The sequence below is a fragment of the Sceloporus undulatus genome, chromosome 5 (assembly GCF_019175285.1).
Source record: "Sceloporus undulatus isolate JIND9_A2432 ecotype Alabama chromosome 5, SceUnd_v1.1, whole genome shotgun sequence".
In the NCBI taxonomy this organism is placed as follows: domain Eukaryota; kingdom Metazoa; phylum Chordata; class Lepidosauria; order Squamata; family Phrynosomatidae; genus Sceloporus; species Sceloporus undulatus.
In genome coordinates, this window is record NC_056526.1 from 729,210 (window position 1) to 745,397 (window position 16,188).

The window sequence follows — 16,188 nt, forward strand, 5'->3', positions numbered from 1 at the left end:
GGCGATGGCCAATGAAGCATTCCTCTAATAATAATAATAATAATAATAATAATAATAATAATAATATGTTTTATTTATAGACCGCTATTCCACAATGATCATTGCGGTGTACAATAAAGATTGCAATACAAAATTAGCCCCTACCCCCCCGCTCACTCCCTCCAGGCTGGACGATGACAGTTGGCCGTAGAGGGAGGGCTCTGTCAATGAAGCATTCCTTCCTCTATCTCCTCTGGGTCCATGGAGACCAAGGAGGCAATGGCCAATGAATAAAAAATATGGAAAATGCGGAAAATGCACAAAAATGTTTAAAAACAAAGTAAAAACTCCTCCTATAAAATTAGTTTTAAAGCCACAGTCAGTCAAAACGGCGAGAGCAGCCAGAGCTAGCTTTAAGGACTGAAGGCCATTTGAAGCATCACAGACTTAGCTGCCCTTGGAAAGGTCAAGATGGACGTGTCAAGAAAAAAAAAGCAACATGGGATACAGTAAGTGAAATAAAACATGTATGTGAGAGTCAGGGTGACTCAGCAGAAGCCAATTGGGAACCACACAGGTGTAAATGGTAATACAATTAACAAGTCCTGAATGCCAAGGACTTCTAGAAGAACTCTTCCAGAACATGGCCACATAGACCAAAAAAACCACAAAAGCTTTTGACTTCACATTATAAATTCATTTCAGATAAATGCATATTAAATTCATTTGCAATGCGGTGCTGGAGAAGAGCATTGAGGACACTGTGGATGGCCAAAAAGACAAACAAATAGGCCCTTGAACAGATCAAATTTCACTGAAAGCCAAGATGGTCATACTGTACTTTGGCCATTGGAAAAGACAATAATATTGGGAAAGATGGAAGGAAGCAGAAAGAGAGGAAGGCTGCATGTTAGAAGGATAATGGACTCTATGAAGGAGGCCATGGGTATGGATTTGCAGGACCTGAGCAGAGCAGGGGAGCAGAGGGAGTCTTGGAGATGTCTCATCCACAGGGTCACCTTGGGCTGGGATTGATTTGAAGGCGGTTAACAGCAACAAAACCAGCACTTTGAACTAAGCTCACAAGTAAACTGGGAGCTGATGCGGTTCTTGCAAGGCCAACAATACATATTCTCCAAAGTACACACTGACACCAGTCTAACTGTTGCATTTGGCATTTGCTGCAGCTTTCAAGGGCAGCCCCACGTAGATCGCATTACAGTAGTCTAAGCAGCAGGTACACCAGCCACAGCATCCCATGTATTTAAGATCTCCCACCAGTCAGGAACCTTGTATAATGAAATTCAACGACTGGTTTCTCCTGCTTTGCGCCTGTTTCTGCCCGAGGCGTTCCCAACTCACCCGTGGAGGCCCCCAGGGACAGCGCCTTGACCACGTGGCCCACCGTCTGGATGCCGCCATCTGCGATCACGGGGACACCGAACCTGCGGGCGTATTCAGCCACTTTGTACACGGCTGTGCCTTGGGGACGGCCACACGCCATCACTAAAGCACAGAAACAAATAGAAACACACAGAGGAGGAGTACATATTTAGTGGTCAGTTGCAAAGCCACAAGGAGTGACCCTTTCCCAAAGCTTCCCCCCCAACAACTCCACTGTGGTCACTTGTGTAGCTCCAGAAAGGGACACAAAGCAGACTAAAACGCAAAAAAGGTTTAGCTTTCTATACATTTGTAGACAATGAAGAGGGAGGGTTTGTTTTCTCTCTCCTAGGGGTAGAAACTAATGTTTTAGGGAAAGTTTGATTTAGAGTGGTTGAGCTCCATTTCAGGACAGGGAAAAAGGGCAAGACTAAGGGGTTGGAAAGGTTTTTTAAATGTACCAAGAAAGATGCAATGAGTACTTTGGTGCAAAAGGGAGTCTCAGGGGTTTCCTTGGAGGATCTCCAGTTCCTACAGAGAGGAGGCAGTTTCCCCAAAACCCTGTCTTCAAGCTGTTTATGCCATTGAGCTCACAAGCAAACTAGGAGCCCATGTAGTTCTTGCAAGACTAACAATACACACTCTCCAAAGCACACACCTGACACCAGTCCAGCTGCTGCATTTCACACTTGCAGCAGCTTCCAAATGCATTCCAAGGGCAGCTCCACGTAGAACACATGACAGTAGTCTAATCGGCAGGTAAACAAGACACTGTCATCCAGTGCATTTATTATCTCCCACCATTCAGGAATCTTGTATAATGGAATTCAGTGACTGGTTTCTCCTCCTTTTTCTCTTGTTTCCAGTCTGCCCAAGACTCTCAAATCACCTTTGCAGGCCTCCAATGCAAAAGGATACACACAACACACACACAGCATACAATCATTATATTACAGCACCTCTACTATCAAGCATATAACTTCTATTAATTAATCTATTATATGTATGATGTCTTATGATATCTATCACATTCATTGTTCAGCTTACTTACATTCAATCTATTCCCTTCCTATTCTGCAAAAGGGGTTTCTAGTGGTTTAGGGAGAATTGTTGGGGCTTTCACCTTCATTGCCTCTTGTTGGTTCATCGCAACTGGAGCAGAGCCATCGGAGCAATTGTTAAGCAGTGAGCTAACACGCAGGTAGATCCCACTGATACGGTGGGTCTACTCTAGTCAGGATTTAGGCTGGAGTTTATAATAAATAAAATAAATAAAACTTTAATTTATATCCCGCTTTTTGTTTCCACAATCAAAGCGGCATACAGCCTTTTAAAAAATACAATATATACAATCCTCCTCCTTAAAAAAGGATTAAACAATTCCATCCATTAAGATTACAGACGATAACAATCTAAAAACAATACTACAGTAATAGAATAACGGTGGGCAGAGTCTTTGCTTGTATATGTCTGTGGGGGAGCGTTACATGGCCGGGATCTATTCCGGGAAGGCCTGCTGGAAGAGATCCGTCTTGACAGCTTTCTTGAAGCTCTCAAGGTTGGTAATTTGACGGATCTCGTCCGGAAGGTCATTCCATAAAGTGGGAGTGATCGCGGGAAAAGTCCTCTGAGAGGTCGCCGTCAATCTGGTCTTTGTGGACTGCAACAAATTCCTCCCAGAGGATCTGAGGCTATGGGGCAGATTATACGGAAGGAGACAATCCCTTAAGTAGGTTGGGCCCAAGCCATGGAGGGCTCTAAAGGTAATGACCAACACCTTGTTCTGTGCCCAGAAACAAATAGGCAGCCAGTGGAGTGATTTCAATATAGGTGTAATGTGGTCACTCCTAGTTGTTCCTGTAATCAATCTGGCTGCCATATTCTTTACCAACTGGAGTTTCTGGACTAGGCACAAGGGTAGCCCCATGCAGAGCGCATTACAAAAGTCAAGTCTTGAGGTTACCAGCGCATGTACTACTGTTTTGTGGTCACCCTGTTCCAGGAAAGGGCGCAGCTGGCGTATCAGCCGGAACTAATAACAGGCGCTCTTGACCGTCGTGGTCACCTGATTCCTCATCTGAAGCAACGGGTCAAGAAGCACCCCCCAGACTGCAAACACAGTCCTTTGAGGACTGGCGGTTGTGGCCTGATACCTGGTTTGGGGCCCCCTACCATAAGTACCTCCGTTTTGTCTGGATTCAGCTTGAGCTTGTTTTCCCTCATCCGGTCCATTCCTGCTGCAAGACATTGATTGAAGGGAGAGATGCCATCTGTCACCATTGCTGATGACCGGGACATGGAGAAGTATATTTGGGTGTCACCGGCATGCTGATAACACCCTGCTCCATGTCTATGGATGATTTCTCCCAGTGGCTTCATATAGATGTTGAATAACATCAGAGACAGGATGTTGTGGTAGCACCACAATTAAGCCGTCCTTTTGAGGAGTGACTGTCCCCTGAGCATCACCTTCTGGAATCTACCGAGAGAAAGAGCGGAACCACTGCAACGCAGTGCCTCCAATTCCTAGCTCTCTCAGGCGATTCAAGAGGATGTCATGGTCCATTGTGTCAAATGCGCTGGAGAGGTCTAATAGCACCAACAGGTCACGCTTCCTTCTGTCGAGGCTTAGACAGAGGTCACAGTAAAGGCGACCATGGCAGTCTCCACCCCAAATCCCATCCTGATGCCAGTTTGAATGGATCTAAAAAACGGCTTCATCCAAGACCACTTGGAGCTGAGGAGCGACAGCCCTCTTGATCATCTTACTCAAAAAGGGCAGATGGGATACAGGCCTATAGTTTTTCCATATCTCAGGGGGTCCCAGGGAAGGTTTTTCAGAAGCGCTCTAAACAACTACTTTCTTTAAGAGGATGGTACATAACCTTCCCTAAGGAGCATTTTGATGACATGTGTAAGACATGCCATCAAGGCATCACCCCGGCGGATAGGTGGAGAAGCCATAAGCATGGGCAAGGGGCGGTCGAGACAGCATGTCATCTTCCTCACCTTTCCAAGGATTTGTCCACATCATCAGTACTCACAAGCTCAAATTGACCAGTCTAGTCTCATAAACGGATGACTGGACACCTTATCAGTTGATTTTGCCCCAACGTTGGCGTCCAGGTAGGCCCTTATCGAGAGATTTTACCTGCAAAGTAGTTGTTAAATGCATCACAGCAGACTGTTGTCGGGTTAAGTAGAGGGTTCTGGGTAGATGTTCCCTCACCACCCTAAACAGCTCTGCCGAGTGAGACTTTGCAGATGCAATGCGCACAGACGAGAAGGATCTCCTCGCTGCTTTTATTGCCTCTCTATAAGAATTAAGAAATGACGAGTTCTGTCAGATAAGAGTCCAGTCGAGCGCCATTTGCACTCTAGTCATTATCCCATCCGCTTCACATTCTTCAGCTCTGTGGAATACCAGGGCTTTCGATTCAAAGCAGGTGAGAAAGGACACTTGGGAACGATTGTGTCAATAGCCCCGGCAAGATCGGTGTTCCATGTGTTCACCAGAGCTTCGACAAAGTCACCGGCATTATCAACCAACAGACCCTCTAGGGCTTTCTGGAATCCAGTTGGTTCCATTAGCCTTTGCAGGTGGACCATTCTAATACCCCCCCCCCCCCCCCGGGAGACAGACAGTGGCTCTTAGTTCAGCCCTAACCAGGAAATGATCCGTCCATGACAATGCGGAGGTATTAACTACCTCTGCCCACGGATATTCCTGTTCCGTACTGAAGACCGCATTGAGAGTATGACCCACACAATGTGTGGGCCCAGTAACCAATTGGGAGAGGCCCATGGCTGTCATGACTTCCATGAACTCCCGAGCTGCACCTGTTAAACTGGTCTCAAGTGGGATGTTGAAGTCGCCCAGGACGAAAAGCCTAGGCGACTCCAACAGCTCAGATAGGGAGTCTGTTAGGCAACGGGGTGAACGGTATACCAACAGAATCCCTATACTATCCCTGGTCTTCAGGCGCAGGTACATACCCTCGAAGCGGTCCATCTTCCGGACAGGTATCCTGGTCAAGGTGAGATTGTCTCTATAAACCAGAGCCACCCCGCCTCCTCGCCCACTCCCCCTTACTTGCTCAATGACAGAGTACCCAGCTGGGAGGGCTTGATTCCAAGTTTTAATAGGATTGCTTACCCCATTGCTGTTTTTAAATCTTTTAAAATAAAAACGAAGGTGAAAAGAGGTTGTGGGATTTGCACAAAGCCCCAGATGGAGTCTGTTCTTCTTGTGCAAGATGGAGTGTGTGTATATCTCTGTGTGTGTGTATTTTCGGAGGGGTGTGTGTCTCACCTTCCTGCGTGATGCAGATGGAGCCGCAGCCCATGCCCACGCGCAAGGCGTCCACGCCAGCGTCGATGAGGTTCTTGGCCTGCGCCGCTGTCACCACTGTGCATCCCATAGGAGAGAAAACAAAGGGACCCATGAAATACCCGGTCAGCTGTCAGGAATAAACTCCTGCCAGGAAGGATTTAATGTGATTTAGGGTTTCAAATGAGAAAGATGGGAGTTACAATAGTTTAAAATGTGGTTTCGGTTCATGAGATGGAAAAAGGGTTAATGTGTTTCTAATGCTAAGAACTTGCTAGAGATGACCAGAAAAGGAATGTGGAGGAGGGGGATTTTACAACGTTAGGTTTAAAGCTGCTTTATATATGTGTGTTTATATAGTTAATATAGGCCCAGTAGAGACAGACCTCAACACACGTCTTCTTGATATGCTAGGGTTGCCTCGGGGTGTCGCTTACAGATGCCCCGCAACCCTAGCATATATTCCGTATGTCAAAATAGCGGCGCCCTGTACAGATGGTCATTGCCATTTCGACGTGACGGACGCTTAGTGTCCGCACGTCACGGCGCAATACTGACAACCCGAGTGCACCACTGGTGCACCATGGCGTCAGTATCACGCCACAAAAAGAACCTGCTTTTTGCGGGTTCTTTTTGCTCCATGAGGAAGCCTCGCGGTTTGTCAGCTGCAGCTTCCTCGCGGAGCAAAACAAGGCAGACCACCCTTTTTGGGCAGTTTGTATTGGGCCATAGTTTTATAGTTTGATATTAAAGGTTAATATAGTGCAGTGCATCTTGTTCAAGGTTGTTTTGGCTAAGAGCTGGTTTGCTCCCAGGTTCCTGGACTTCTAACCATTGTATCACAGCTGAGAGAAAACATGGGAAATTAGAATCATAGAGTTGGACAAGACTCCAAGAAGGGCCCTGATCCAGTCCAATGCCATTCTGCCATGCAGGAACTCTCAATTATAGCCAATGATTGTGGGTTGGAATTGTCATATACATCTATAAAAGTGTCATCTATGCATTTCACCTTTAGACCTGACAAGAGAGTCACAGACATCTTTTCTGCAATAAAAGCTGTTACTTTGAGAATCTGTTTTTTAATGTCTGAAAGAGATCTGTGGCAAAGGCAGCAAGTCGGAGGAGAGTTTTCATGGTATATATATGGCGGATCTAGGAACATGAGAAAACAAGGTTCCACCCTGAGCCCCACACTGGCATGGCTGCACCCCAAGGGGCATGAAGACTGGGAGGGCATGAAGGACACATGCATCAAGCATAAGAGGGAAAAGAAACGAAACCGGGGCATCCTGGGAAAGAGTGCCACCCTGGCGGGGCCAATGAGATGCTCACCATTGCCACCAATGACTTGGAGCTCCGGGTATTTCTGCTTGATGTAGTGGATCATGCTGATCTGGTAGACGGAGTTTCCCTGAGATGAGTCCTTTTGGGCAGCCAGGGTCCATGGAGACAGAAAGGAGGAGAAGCAGAGGGGAGCTCATTAGCACAAAGGAAGGGCAAGAGGAATGTTCTATTGATCGATTGATAAATCATATCCTTTCCTGCCCCCAAAGGACAAAGCGCTGAAGAGAAGGCTAATAACTGCAACAGAGAGGCAGAGAAAAAGAAGAAGACTAAACTGGATTGAAGGTGGCTCAAAAAGAGAACTGGGCTGCAGCTGGAAGAAAAGAAAGAAGAGGCCAGAGGGGTGGCCAGAAGGTGACCCCGGGAGAATGACCACTGCTGCTTTCAGAGTTGGAACAGACCAGTCCAACCCGTTCTGCCATGCAGGAACTCTCAATCAAAGTACCCCCATTGACAGATGGCCATCCAGCCTCTGCTTAAAGACCTCCAAGGAAGGAGACCCCATCATACTCCAAGGAAGGAGTGTGTTCCACTGTCAAATAGCTCTTGCTGTCATGAAGTTCCTCCTGATGCTGAGCTGAATCTCTTTTCCTGGAGCTTGCATCCATTGCTCCATTAAGTCCTAGTCTCTGGAGCAGCAGAAAACAAGTTTGTCCCATCCTAAGAGTGACATCCCTTCAAATACTTAAATAAGGCTATCTTATCATCCCTTAACCGTCTCTATTCCACTTTTTCTTTGCAAAATGAGCTGCCACATTTGGAGCAGCAAAAATTAAAAAGTAAGAAGAGGGCTGCCTGAGCAGAAGTCCCCTCCTTGGCCAATCCAAAGGGAATATGACCAAGGCATGTACCGCCGTGGCCAGATCCGACTTCCTCAGGAACGGGCGCCGTTGGTGCACTAGCTTTAATTGTGCAAAAATGTTCCTTGTCACCATTGAAACTTGGGTTTCCAGTCTCAGAGCTGAATCCCAGAGCACACCTAAGCTGCAGACCTGTGTCTTCAGATGGAGCCTAACCTTATCTAACACAGGCTGATAATGATAAAACAGGCTGAGTCCCCTTATCTGAAATGCTTGGGAACGGAAGTATTTTGGATTTTGGAATATTTGCATATATATATTGAGATGCCTTGAAGATGGGACCCAAGTCTAACCATGAAATTCATTGATGTTTCATATGCACCTAATAGAAGGTGTTTCCTATACACCTTGTAGCCTGAAGGTCATTTTATACACAATATTTTAATCATTTTGTGCATGAAACATAGGCGCATTACAGACCGCCGGATTGTGGCGGTCTGGCTCCGCCTCCGCTTTCAGCGTCCGGGAGCCACAACAGCCAAACCGCGCGGCTCCCAGACGCTCCGAGGAAGGAGCACGGAAATCGCGCTCATTCCTGGGCCCCGGAAGAAACGCCGCAAGGTGCTAGTTGCGCACTTGCGGTGTCACTTCCAGGGTGCAACGTGCGGACACACAGCATCCGCTACGTCAATATGGCGGCAGCCGTGTGGAACGGCCACCACCATTTGTCACGGACTCTGTCCCTGAAAGGGTTAGGGGCGTCTGGAAGAGACGCCCCTTTTTCAAACTGGGACAGCCTCAGGACGTCCCTAATGGCAGTCTGTAGCCCGCCATAGTTTGTGTGCATTGGAGCATCAGAAAGCAAATGTGCTTCTATTGCAGCCACCCATGAAAAAAGTTTGGATTTTTCAGTATTTTGGTTTTCAGAATTCCAGGTAAGGGAGACTCAGACTGTAATAACATCTGCTTTCCTGCATCAACGCATAATAATTAATGGAAGAACTTTTTGTTATCATCATCTTTTTATAACCTACAGGTTGTAAAGCAGAGAGAATGAATTTTGCATATATACACATGCAGCCTTAAATGAATCCTGTAGCGTCTGAGACTCAGAACTGTCTAGCATAAGCTTTCATGGACTCCCATCTGCTTCATCAGAGGCCAAGAATGAACTGGAGTCCACAAACCTCTGTGCTAGAAATATATTTTCTTAGTTAATAGCAAACTGCAACTGGATTCCTTTGTATTTCTTTATGATGCATATTCAGCCTTGTTCCCATTTTTGTCTGTCGCTTTCTAATTGCATTCCTATCCCCCGTCATCTTGTTTTAATTGATAACCATAACAATAAAAATCCAGGGGAAGATTGGGAGCGGGAGAAGACCGAGCAAGATTTCCGGCACTTTGGGGCAAAAGCTTGAGCACTTTTTATGCTTCTGCACCGTAACTATTTAAAATAATCCTAACAAGGCCGGATAGAAATGAAGGAAAACTTGTTTAAACAGAATTCCTTCATGTTTCTCTTCCCTTTTCTGCTGCAGAAGGATATGTTGGCGCTTCAGCTCAGATGACAAATACAAAGAACCTTTAAAATTTGAATTGTTCTAAATTTCTTGTTAGCCACCTTGAGCCCCTATTTCAGGAGAAAGGTAGGACACTGTTGCTTGTTTGCAACTTATTGTGGGGTTTTCTTGGCAAGTTTCTTGGGGGGGGGGTGCCACTGCAAGGCAGGATCATCATCATCATCATCACGATGGGCTGCAGCCCAGCCCTGCTGTGCCCAATTCTGTGGGACGTCTGGCTCCCTGAGACCGTCTGGCCACAAAAGCTGGACGCTGGACCAAGAGGGGAGGCTGAGGGGGGACCCACCAGCACGACCACGTCCACACCGGCCTGCATGAGGAGGTCCAGCCGGTACTTGTCGTCCTCCCGCGTGCCGATGGCAGCCCCACAGAGCAGCTGCTTCCGCGAGTCCTTGGAGGCCAGAGGGTAGTCGCGGTTCTTCTTGAGGTCGGTGCGGGCGATGATGGCCACCAGCTCGTCCTCGTCATTCACAATGGGCAGCTTCCCTGCAAAGGGGAAAGAGTGGGACGCGGAGAGATGGTGGACCTCCAGGAAAGACATCTGGCCAGGGAAGAGAAGCCCCTTCGGCTCCTGTTCAAACCCAGAAATCTCCCCCATCACCCCCAATGGTTGCCACATGGAGAAGTGTCACGAAGGACCCATAAGCCACAGGCTATAAAAGGGTGTGAGCCCATTCTAAATGGTTGCCATGATGCTAGCCAAAATTGGCACTGGGGCTGCCAACACTCCTAAAATTTGCACACGTAGAAGCCTCACACAGGCATCTGTCAGGCAACTGAATAGATCCCAGCAACAGTGGAATGGGACAAGTCATATAACCTGGCAGATCCTCCTTTCTTGGAGATTTTTGAAGAAGTGGTTGGATGGCCACCTCCCCAAAATCTCCTGAATTGGCAGGGTTTGAATGAGGTCCATGCTCCCTTCATGCTATAGAGTCTTGCAGATGTCTGGGACTTCAGCACCCAGAATCCCTGACCACTGGCCATACTAGAAGCTGAAGTCAAAAACATCTGGAGGACCAAAGACTGACAACCTCTGGACTGGACCATCCCTTTGGGGTCGCCTTCAACGCTCACTATCATGTGGGTGGGAAAGTCTCTCTCTCTCTCGCAGACATACATACATAATTCTTCCTTCCCTTCTCTTCTGAGATAAAAGGAGACACTCTGGCTTTCCAGTCTGCAGAGCTCTATGGTACGCAAAGGTACTTTGGCACTCCTCCTGCACCGTAGAGTAGATGCAAAGGGATCGTTCACCATCTTTGAGACTAATTCAGAGAACGAAGTTGGGAACATAAGCTTTCATAGGCTTAAATCTAGTTTATCAGATGCAAGTACACAGAAGCTTTTGCTAGGAACATCTTTCTCTCATCAGTCTCTTAATGTTTTCCTGGCACACTGCAACAATTTCAATGCTATCTAACCCCCATCTTCATGAGCGCCTTGACCCCTTCATCACGTCCTTTTCTGTTCCCTGCACTACATCCCGATATTCATCTGATTATCTATTCTTCTTGGCCTTGGGCTACATCCTTCTTTCTGCCTTTGTCCCCCAATGGCCATCATTTAAACTGGACTGCCCACCTCATCTCCACACCCACAAAGTTTTGCATTTTCACTATGGCCATTTTCACCCATAACCGGCTCATATAGGTCCGTTCCTGGACTTTCAACTCCACTTCATGCATCTAAGGGTTTAGTCTATGAAAGCACATGCTACCTACTTCTACCTTTCAGTTAATCTCAAGGGTGATACAAGACGCCTTTGAGTACCAATTTTCCAGAATAACAGGGTGATGTCTCCAAATACAACCACCATAGAGAAACATGGCATGGTTCTCCAAATTCTAGTGGCTGGGCAGGAAGTCTCCATAGGATTGCCAGCCCCTTCCGCATACCATCACCACAGGAAATAATCTATTCATTCACTCATCATAATTCATGTCTTGCCTTTCTTCCAAACTGGGACCCAAGTTGGCTCATTTGGCACATTTCGTGCCCCTGCTGGGCCATTTTGGGGCTTTTCTTTTGGACCTTCTCTTCCAAAAGCAGTTTAAATTGGCCAAGAGGGAGGATAAAAACATGGTGAAGTTGACTCTATTGCACCTTAGAGAGTTTGTGGAGGACCATCTGGGACCAATAAATACATACCATATATACTTGACTATAAATCAAGTCAAGGGCACGTTTTGGGTCCAAAATTATGGATTTTGCTATGACCCATGGATAAGTCAAGGGTAAAATTGAGAGGCATATAGGAAAGGATCTAAAGGATGAAGCAAAGCAAACCAAACCAGTCTCAAAGAACTTATAAAATTCCAGCAGACATAACTCTTTGTGCCTACTCTTAGGACTGGATGGATGAGAGCAGAGCGGGTTGGTGCTTCACACATGATACTCTTGCTTTTTACCAGGGGATGGTTCCTTCTTTTACATAAGAGTTAAGATACAGAACTTTCACTGATGACCCATAGATGAGTCGACTCAGGTTTTCTGGGTCAATCTTTTAACGTAAATATCTAGACTTATACATGAGTATATACAGTAATTTGACAAAGTGAGGGCTGAGTCTACCTAAGGAGGGTCTATCTGCCCTGGCAGTTGCCCATCTCATGGTCCTTGTACCGAACATGGGTGGGTGGGTGGGTGGGCATCATGCTAACCAACAGAGAACGTGGAGAGGGTTGTGAGGAGGGGGTCCCCCAATGAGCCCTGGGTGCCAAATTGGTCTGCCATGCCCAGATGGTCAAGGGCAGCTGTGTCCCCTGTCCCACCTCATGGCCCCTATCCCCACCCATGGACAATCCTGCCATCCCCATGGCACCTTTTTTGCTCCGCTGCAGGATCTCGTTGGCTTCCTTCAAGGTGACGCCAGCTGGGGCCACCACCAGGTCGCTGCGCTTGGTCATCACCTGCATTAGGGGCCGGGGCGGGTGGGGGGGGGGAGGGGGAAAAGGGGGGGGGGCTTTCACCCAGGGGAACCCCCCCCCCCCCTCCTCTCCTCTGCAAGTTTTGGACCATCTTTGCTCATCCCCACTCAGCTCTCCAAATGCTCCCCAGGAAGCTATGTATACACATGGAGGACTTGCAGAGACCCCTCCCCAACCTTAGGGATCCAACAGTCCCAATCCCGGCACAGTGGGTGGGGGGCCAGTGAAATGGGGACTCTCCATTGATGGCTCAAATGTATGCTGAACGCCAGCCATGCCATCCGCTTCCATTTAGTGGATGGACAGAGCCTATGGGGTGGGTAACTGAGGCAAGTACAGAGCGGGAAACTCTCTGCCTCTACACAATTACAGAACATTTATGCCACTTCAGCTGCCATGGCTCCATCCTGGGATTTTTAGTTTCATAGGATACTTAGAATTCTCTGCTAGAAAGCTCCAATGCATTATTTATTGCTTTCCCTCAACATGCAACCCAAGGTAGCTCACTGCCAAGGAAAAAACAAAGCCATTCCATCCACTGCACACTAGGAAACTCTCAGTGCTGCTGACCAAACTACAAATCCCAGGATCCCATGGAATGGAGCCACAGCAGTTACAACAGCTGTGAATGTGCAATTTATACTTTGCTACCACTTTAACTGCCATGGTTGCATCCTATGGATGCATCCCTGGGGTTTCTAGTGGACTAGAGCTCCCTCGCAGAGAATGCCGCACACGTCACAAAAAACTACAAATCCCAGGAGTCCACAGAATGGAGCCGTGGTGGTCAAAGTGGTATCAAACTGCTGTGGGTATGTGGCTTGGGTGTATTCCTGGTGCCAGACGGCTGCTCCCTTTGAAGTCCTTGCCAGGTGGGGTATAGGGAGACCAAGGTCCCTTAATCAACGAGGGTGACCCGAGCCCCCCGTCCCCATCCCTGCCAACCCATCTACCCCAAATACCTCGCTGAGCGGGGTGCCGTAGTCCTTCTCGGAGAGAAAGTCAATGTCCCGGGAGGTGACAATGCCCACCAGGATGCTGCCCATCTTGCCCATCTCAGTGACCGGGATGCCCGAGAAGCCGTGCCGGATCTTGGCCTCGAAGACATCGCCCACCGTGTGGGTTGGGCTCAGCACCACCGGGTCTGTGATGAAGCCCTGCTCGAATTTCTGTGGGGAAATGAATTTGGGGGTTCAAAGGAGAAGAGAGACTTGAGGATACTTTTAAGCATTGAGTTCCAAGTGTCCCTTTGGCAGAAGCCCACCCACCCCAAATGTGCCCACCCTCGGTCCCCCCAACACCAGCCACGGTCCAAGTGCTATGCTACCAACAGAGACAAAAAGGGCAGAGGATGCTATCACTATCTCAGCCACCAAAGTGGACAGTTTTGGAATATTTCAGATTCTGGAATGCTGGATAAGAGAGACACAACCCTGACGCAAACACAGGTATTCCAAAGCCCACAAAAATCCAAAATCCAAAACACTTCTGGCCCCAAGCATTTCGGATAAAGGAGACTCTCTCTCTTAGAATCATAGAATCCTAGAGGTGGAAGAGACCACAAGGGACATCCAGTCTAAACCCCTGCCATGCAGGAACTCTAAATCAAACCACCCATGACATATGGCCATCCAGTCTAGAATCAATCTTCGTACTGTGTGTTGTTTTTATGTGTTTTTTGATCGTGTTTTATATTTTAATATGCCTTGAGCCTTGAGGAAAAGTGGGAAATGAATGAATGAATGAATCAATAAATAAATAACATCATCTAATTTGGAGCTTTTGTGGGATAGGCAGCCTTGAAACTAAAAGCACATCCTGTGAAGAGGGGATGTACATCTTGCAGAGTTTCCCTCTGGGGTCTCCAGGGCTTCATTGTGCTTTTAGATACTGCAAAATAATCATCTCTCCAACTTTCAGATCCACCAGTGAAACTGCAGAAATGGAGCCTGCCCCCCCCCCCCACAAAAAATCACACCTGAGCCCCGGTGTGAGGTCCTCCCCATCCTTTCCTCTCCTTCTGATGGTCAATCCCCAACACTTCGACTACTGGGTTCTCTGGCTGGCCTGGCCACTGGCGCATCCTTTGTGTCCTTCTGCCCTGGATGTAACCACAGGGGTCTAGCCTTGCAAAGACCCTGTCGTGCAACTACAGGATGTGTTGGCCCTGGGACCATTTGCATAGAACCTGCTGTCGAAGGGCCAGTTCTACCGGTCACTGCAAGGGGATGCTGGAGTCCATCAGTCAAACGGCCAAGATACTTTCCTTGGCTGTGCACCACCTGCTGCATCCACTTACCACCCATAAAGTTTAGTGGAGATGTGTGTGAGTGTGTGTCAGTTTTCTGTAGCAAACTAAGTCCAGAATTATAATCGATACCAGCCCAGAAGAGAAGACATTTCCCAACCTCTTCAGGGTTGACGTTCCAAAATGCTCTCCCACCGCCTCCAACCCATGGAGCGTTTCCCCTTCAGAGATGCTCACCTTCACCTTACGGACCTCGTTGGCCTGGAATTCGGGGGTGCAGTTGTGATGGATGATCCCAATGCCGCCCATCAGCTGCAGAAGAGAGGAGTGGACATTAGGCAGGCTGCAAAGGCCAGGTGGGGCACCCAGAGACCACCCAGTCCAACCCATTGCCAGCCTCTGCCACACCAGGAAAGGGCCCAGGCAGCTGAGCACTCACAGAATCATAGAGTTGGAAGAGACCCCAAGGGCCACCCAGTCCAACGTCATGCAGGAACTCTCCATGAAAGCATCCCCATTGACAGATGACCATCCAGCCTGCTTAAAGACCTCCAAAGAAGGAGATTCCAGTACACTCCCACCATCCATGGGGAGAAGTTGCCACAACCTGCCCACCTGGCCCAGTGTGGATTCTCTTTCCTGACCCATTATGGCCACTGACCACAAGTACAGCCTTTTCGCAGAGAAGGGAAAAGATTTACTAGACGCAATCTCCAATCTCTGGAAGATGGGCACTTCTGCCCCAAACCAATGAGCATGAAGGGCAGGTTGCTACATGAACATGCCCAGGCCTTTAAGAAGGAAGGGGATGATGGTGGACACAAGGGAGGAAGGGTGTCCTCCTGGCCCTTCTTCTGTGGCCTCTCCATGCACACGGACGTGGCCACCCCCAAATCCGGGTGGGTACTCACTGCCATGGCAATGGCCATGTCCGACTCGGTGACCGTGTCCATCGGGGAGGAGATGAGCGGCGTCTTCAAGGTGATCTTGCGGGTCAGAGCCGAGGTCAGGTCCTGCAGTGAAGAGAAGAGCATCCGCTCTGAGGGTTACTGCCCTTTAATCAATCAATCAACCAATTAATCAATTTATTTATTTTTAATTATTTCTGTCTCGTCTTTCTCCGCCATGGCACCCAAGGAGCAAATAAAACAAAGTACATATTGAGTCTCCCTTATCTGAAACGCTTCGGACGAGGAGTGTTTTGGATATCAGATTTATTTATTTTTAATTTGGAATACCTGTTTTTGCATAAATGTATATTGATGGAACTAGGGCTGCATCCACATTGGGGAAATAACCCGGTTTGGCACCACTTTTCACTATCCTGGCTCAAGTCTATGGAATTCTGGGAGTTGGAGTAGGTTCTGGGGCCCAGAGCAGAGCTCTGCTCCGCTCTGGGTCCACAACAAACTCCAGCTCCCAGAATTCCATAGACTTGAGCCAAGGCAATTAAAATGGTGCCAAACCGGATTATTTCCCCAATGTGGATGCAGCCCAAGTGTAAATATAGTGGGCCTTTGGTATCTACTGGGGTTTGGTTCCAGGACCCCCTGCGGATACCCAAATCTATGGATGCTGTTCAAGTCCA

The 16,188-nt window shown here is 47.9% G+C and overlaps 1 protein-coding gene across 4 annotated transcripts in view; it reads right to left on the reverse strand.

Moving 5' to 3' along the window:
* Positions 1 to 16,188, reverse strand: part of IMPDH1 (inosine monophosphate dehydrogenase 1) — a 57,160-nt gene that overhangs the window by 17,843 nt on the left and 23,129 nt on the right. For 3 of the 4 annotated variants that reach the window (XM_042468707.1, XM_042468709.1, XM_042468706.1), the window contains exons 4-11: positions 15,512 to 15,613; positions 14,838 to 14,912; positions 13,315 to 13,521; positions 12,247 to 12,334; positions 9,709 to 9,908; positions 7,028 to 7,118; positions 5,675 to 5,779; positions 1,342 to 1,485 (exon numbers count right to left, since the gene is read on the reverse strand). In XM_042468707.1, the coding sequence (XP_042324641.1) occupies positions 1,342 to 1,485; positions 5,675 to 5,779; positions 7,028 to 7,118; positions 9,709 to 9,908; positions 12,247 to 12,334; positions 13,315 to 13,521; positions 14,838 to 14,912; positions 15,512 to 15,613 (1,012 nt within the window). The remainder of the gene's footprint in view (positions 1 to 1,341; positions 1,486 to 5,674; positions 5,780 to 7,027; positions 7,119 to 9,708; positions 9,909 to 12,246; positions 12,335 to 13,314; positions 13,522 to 14,837; positions 14,913 to 15,511; positions 15,614 to 16,188) is intronic. The other variant, XM_042468708.1, reaches the window with a different exon arrangement.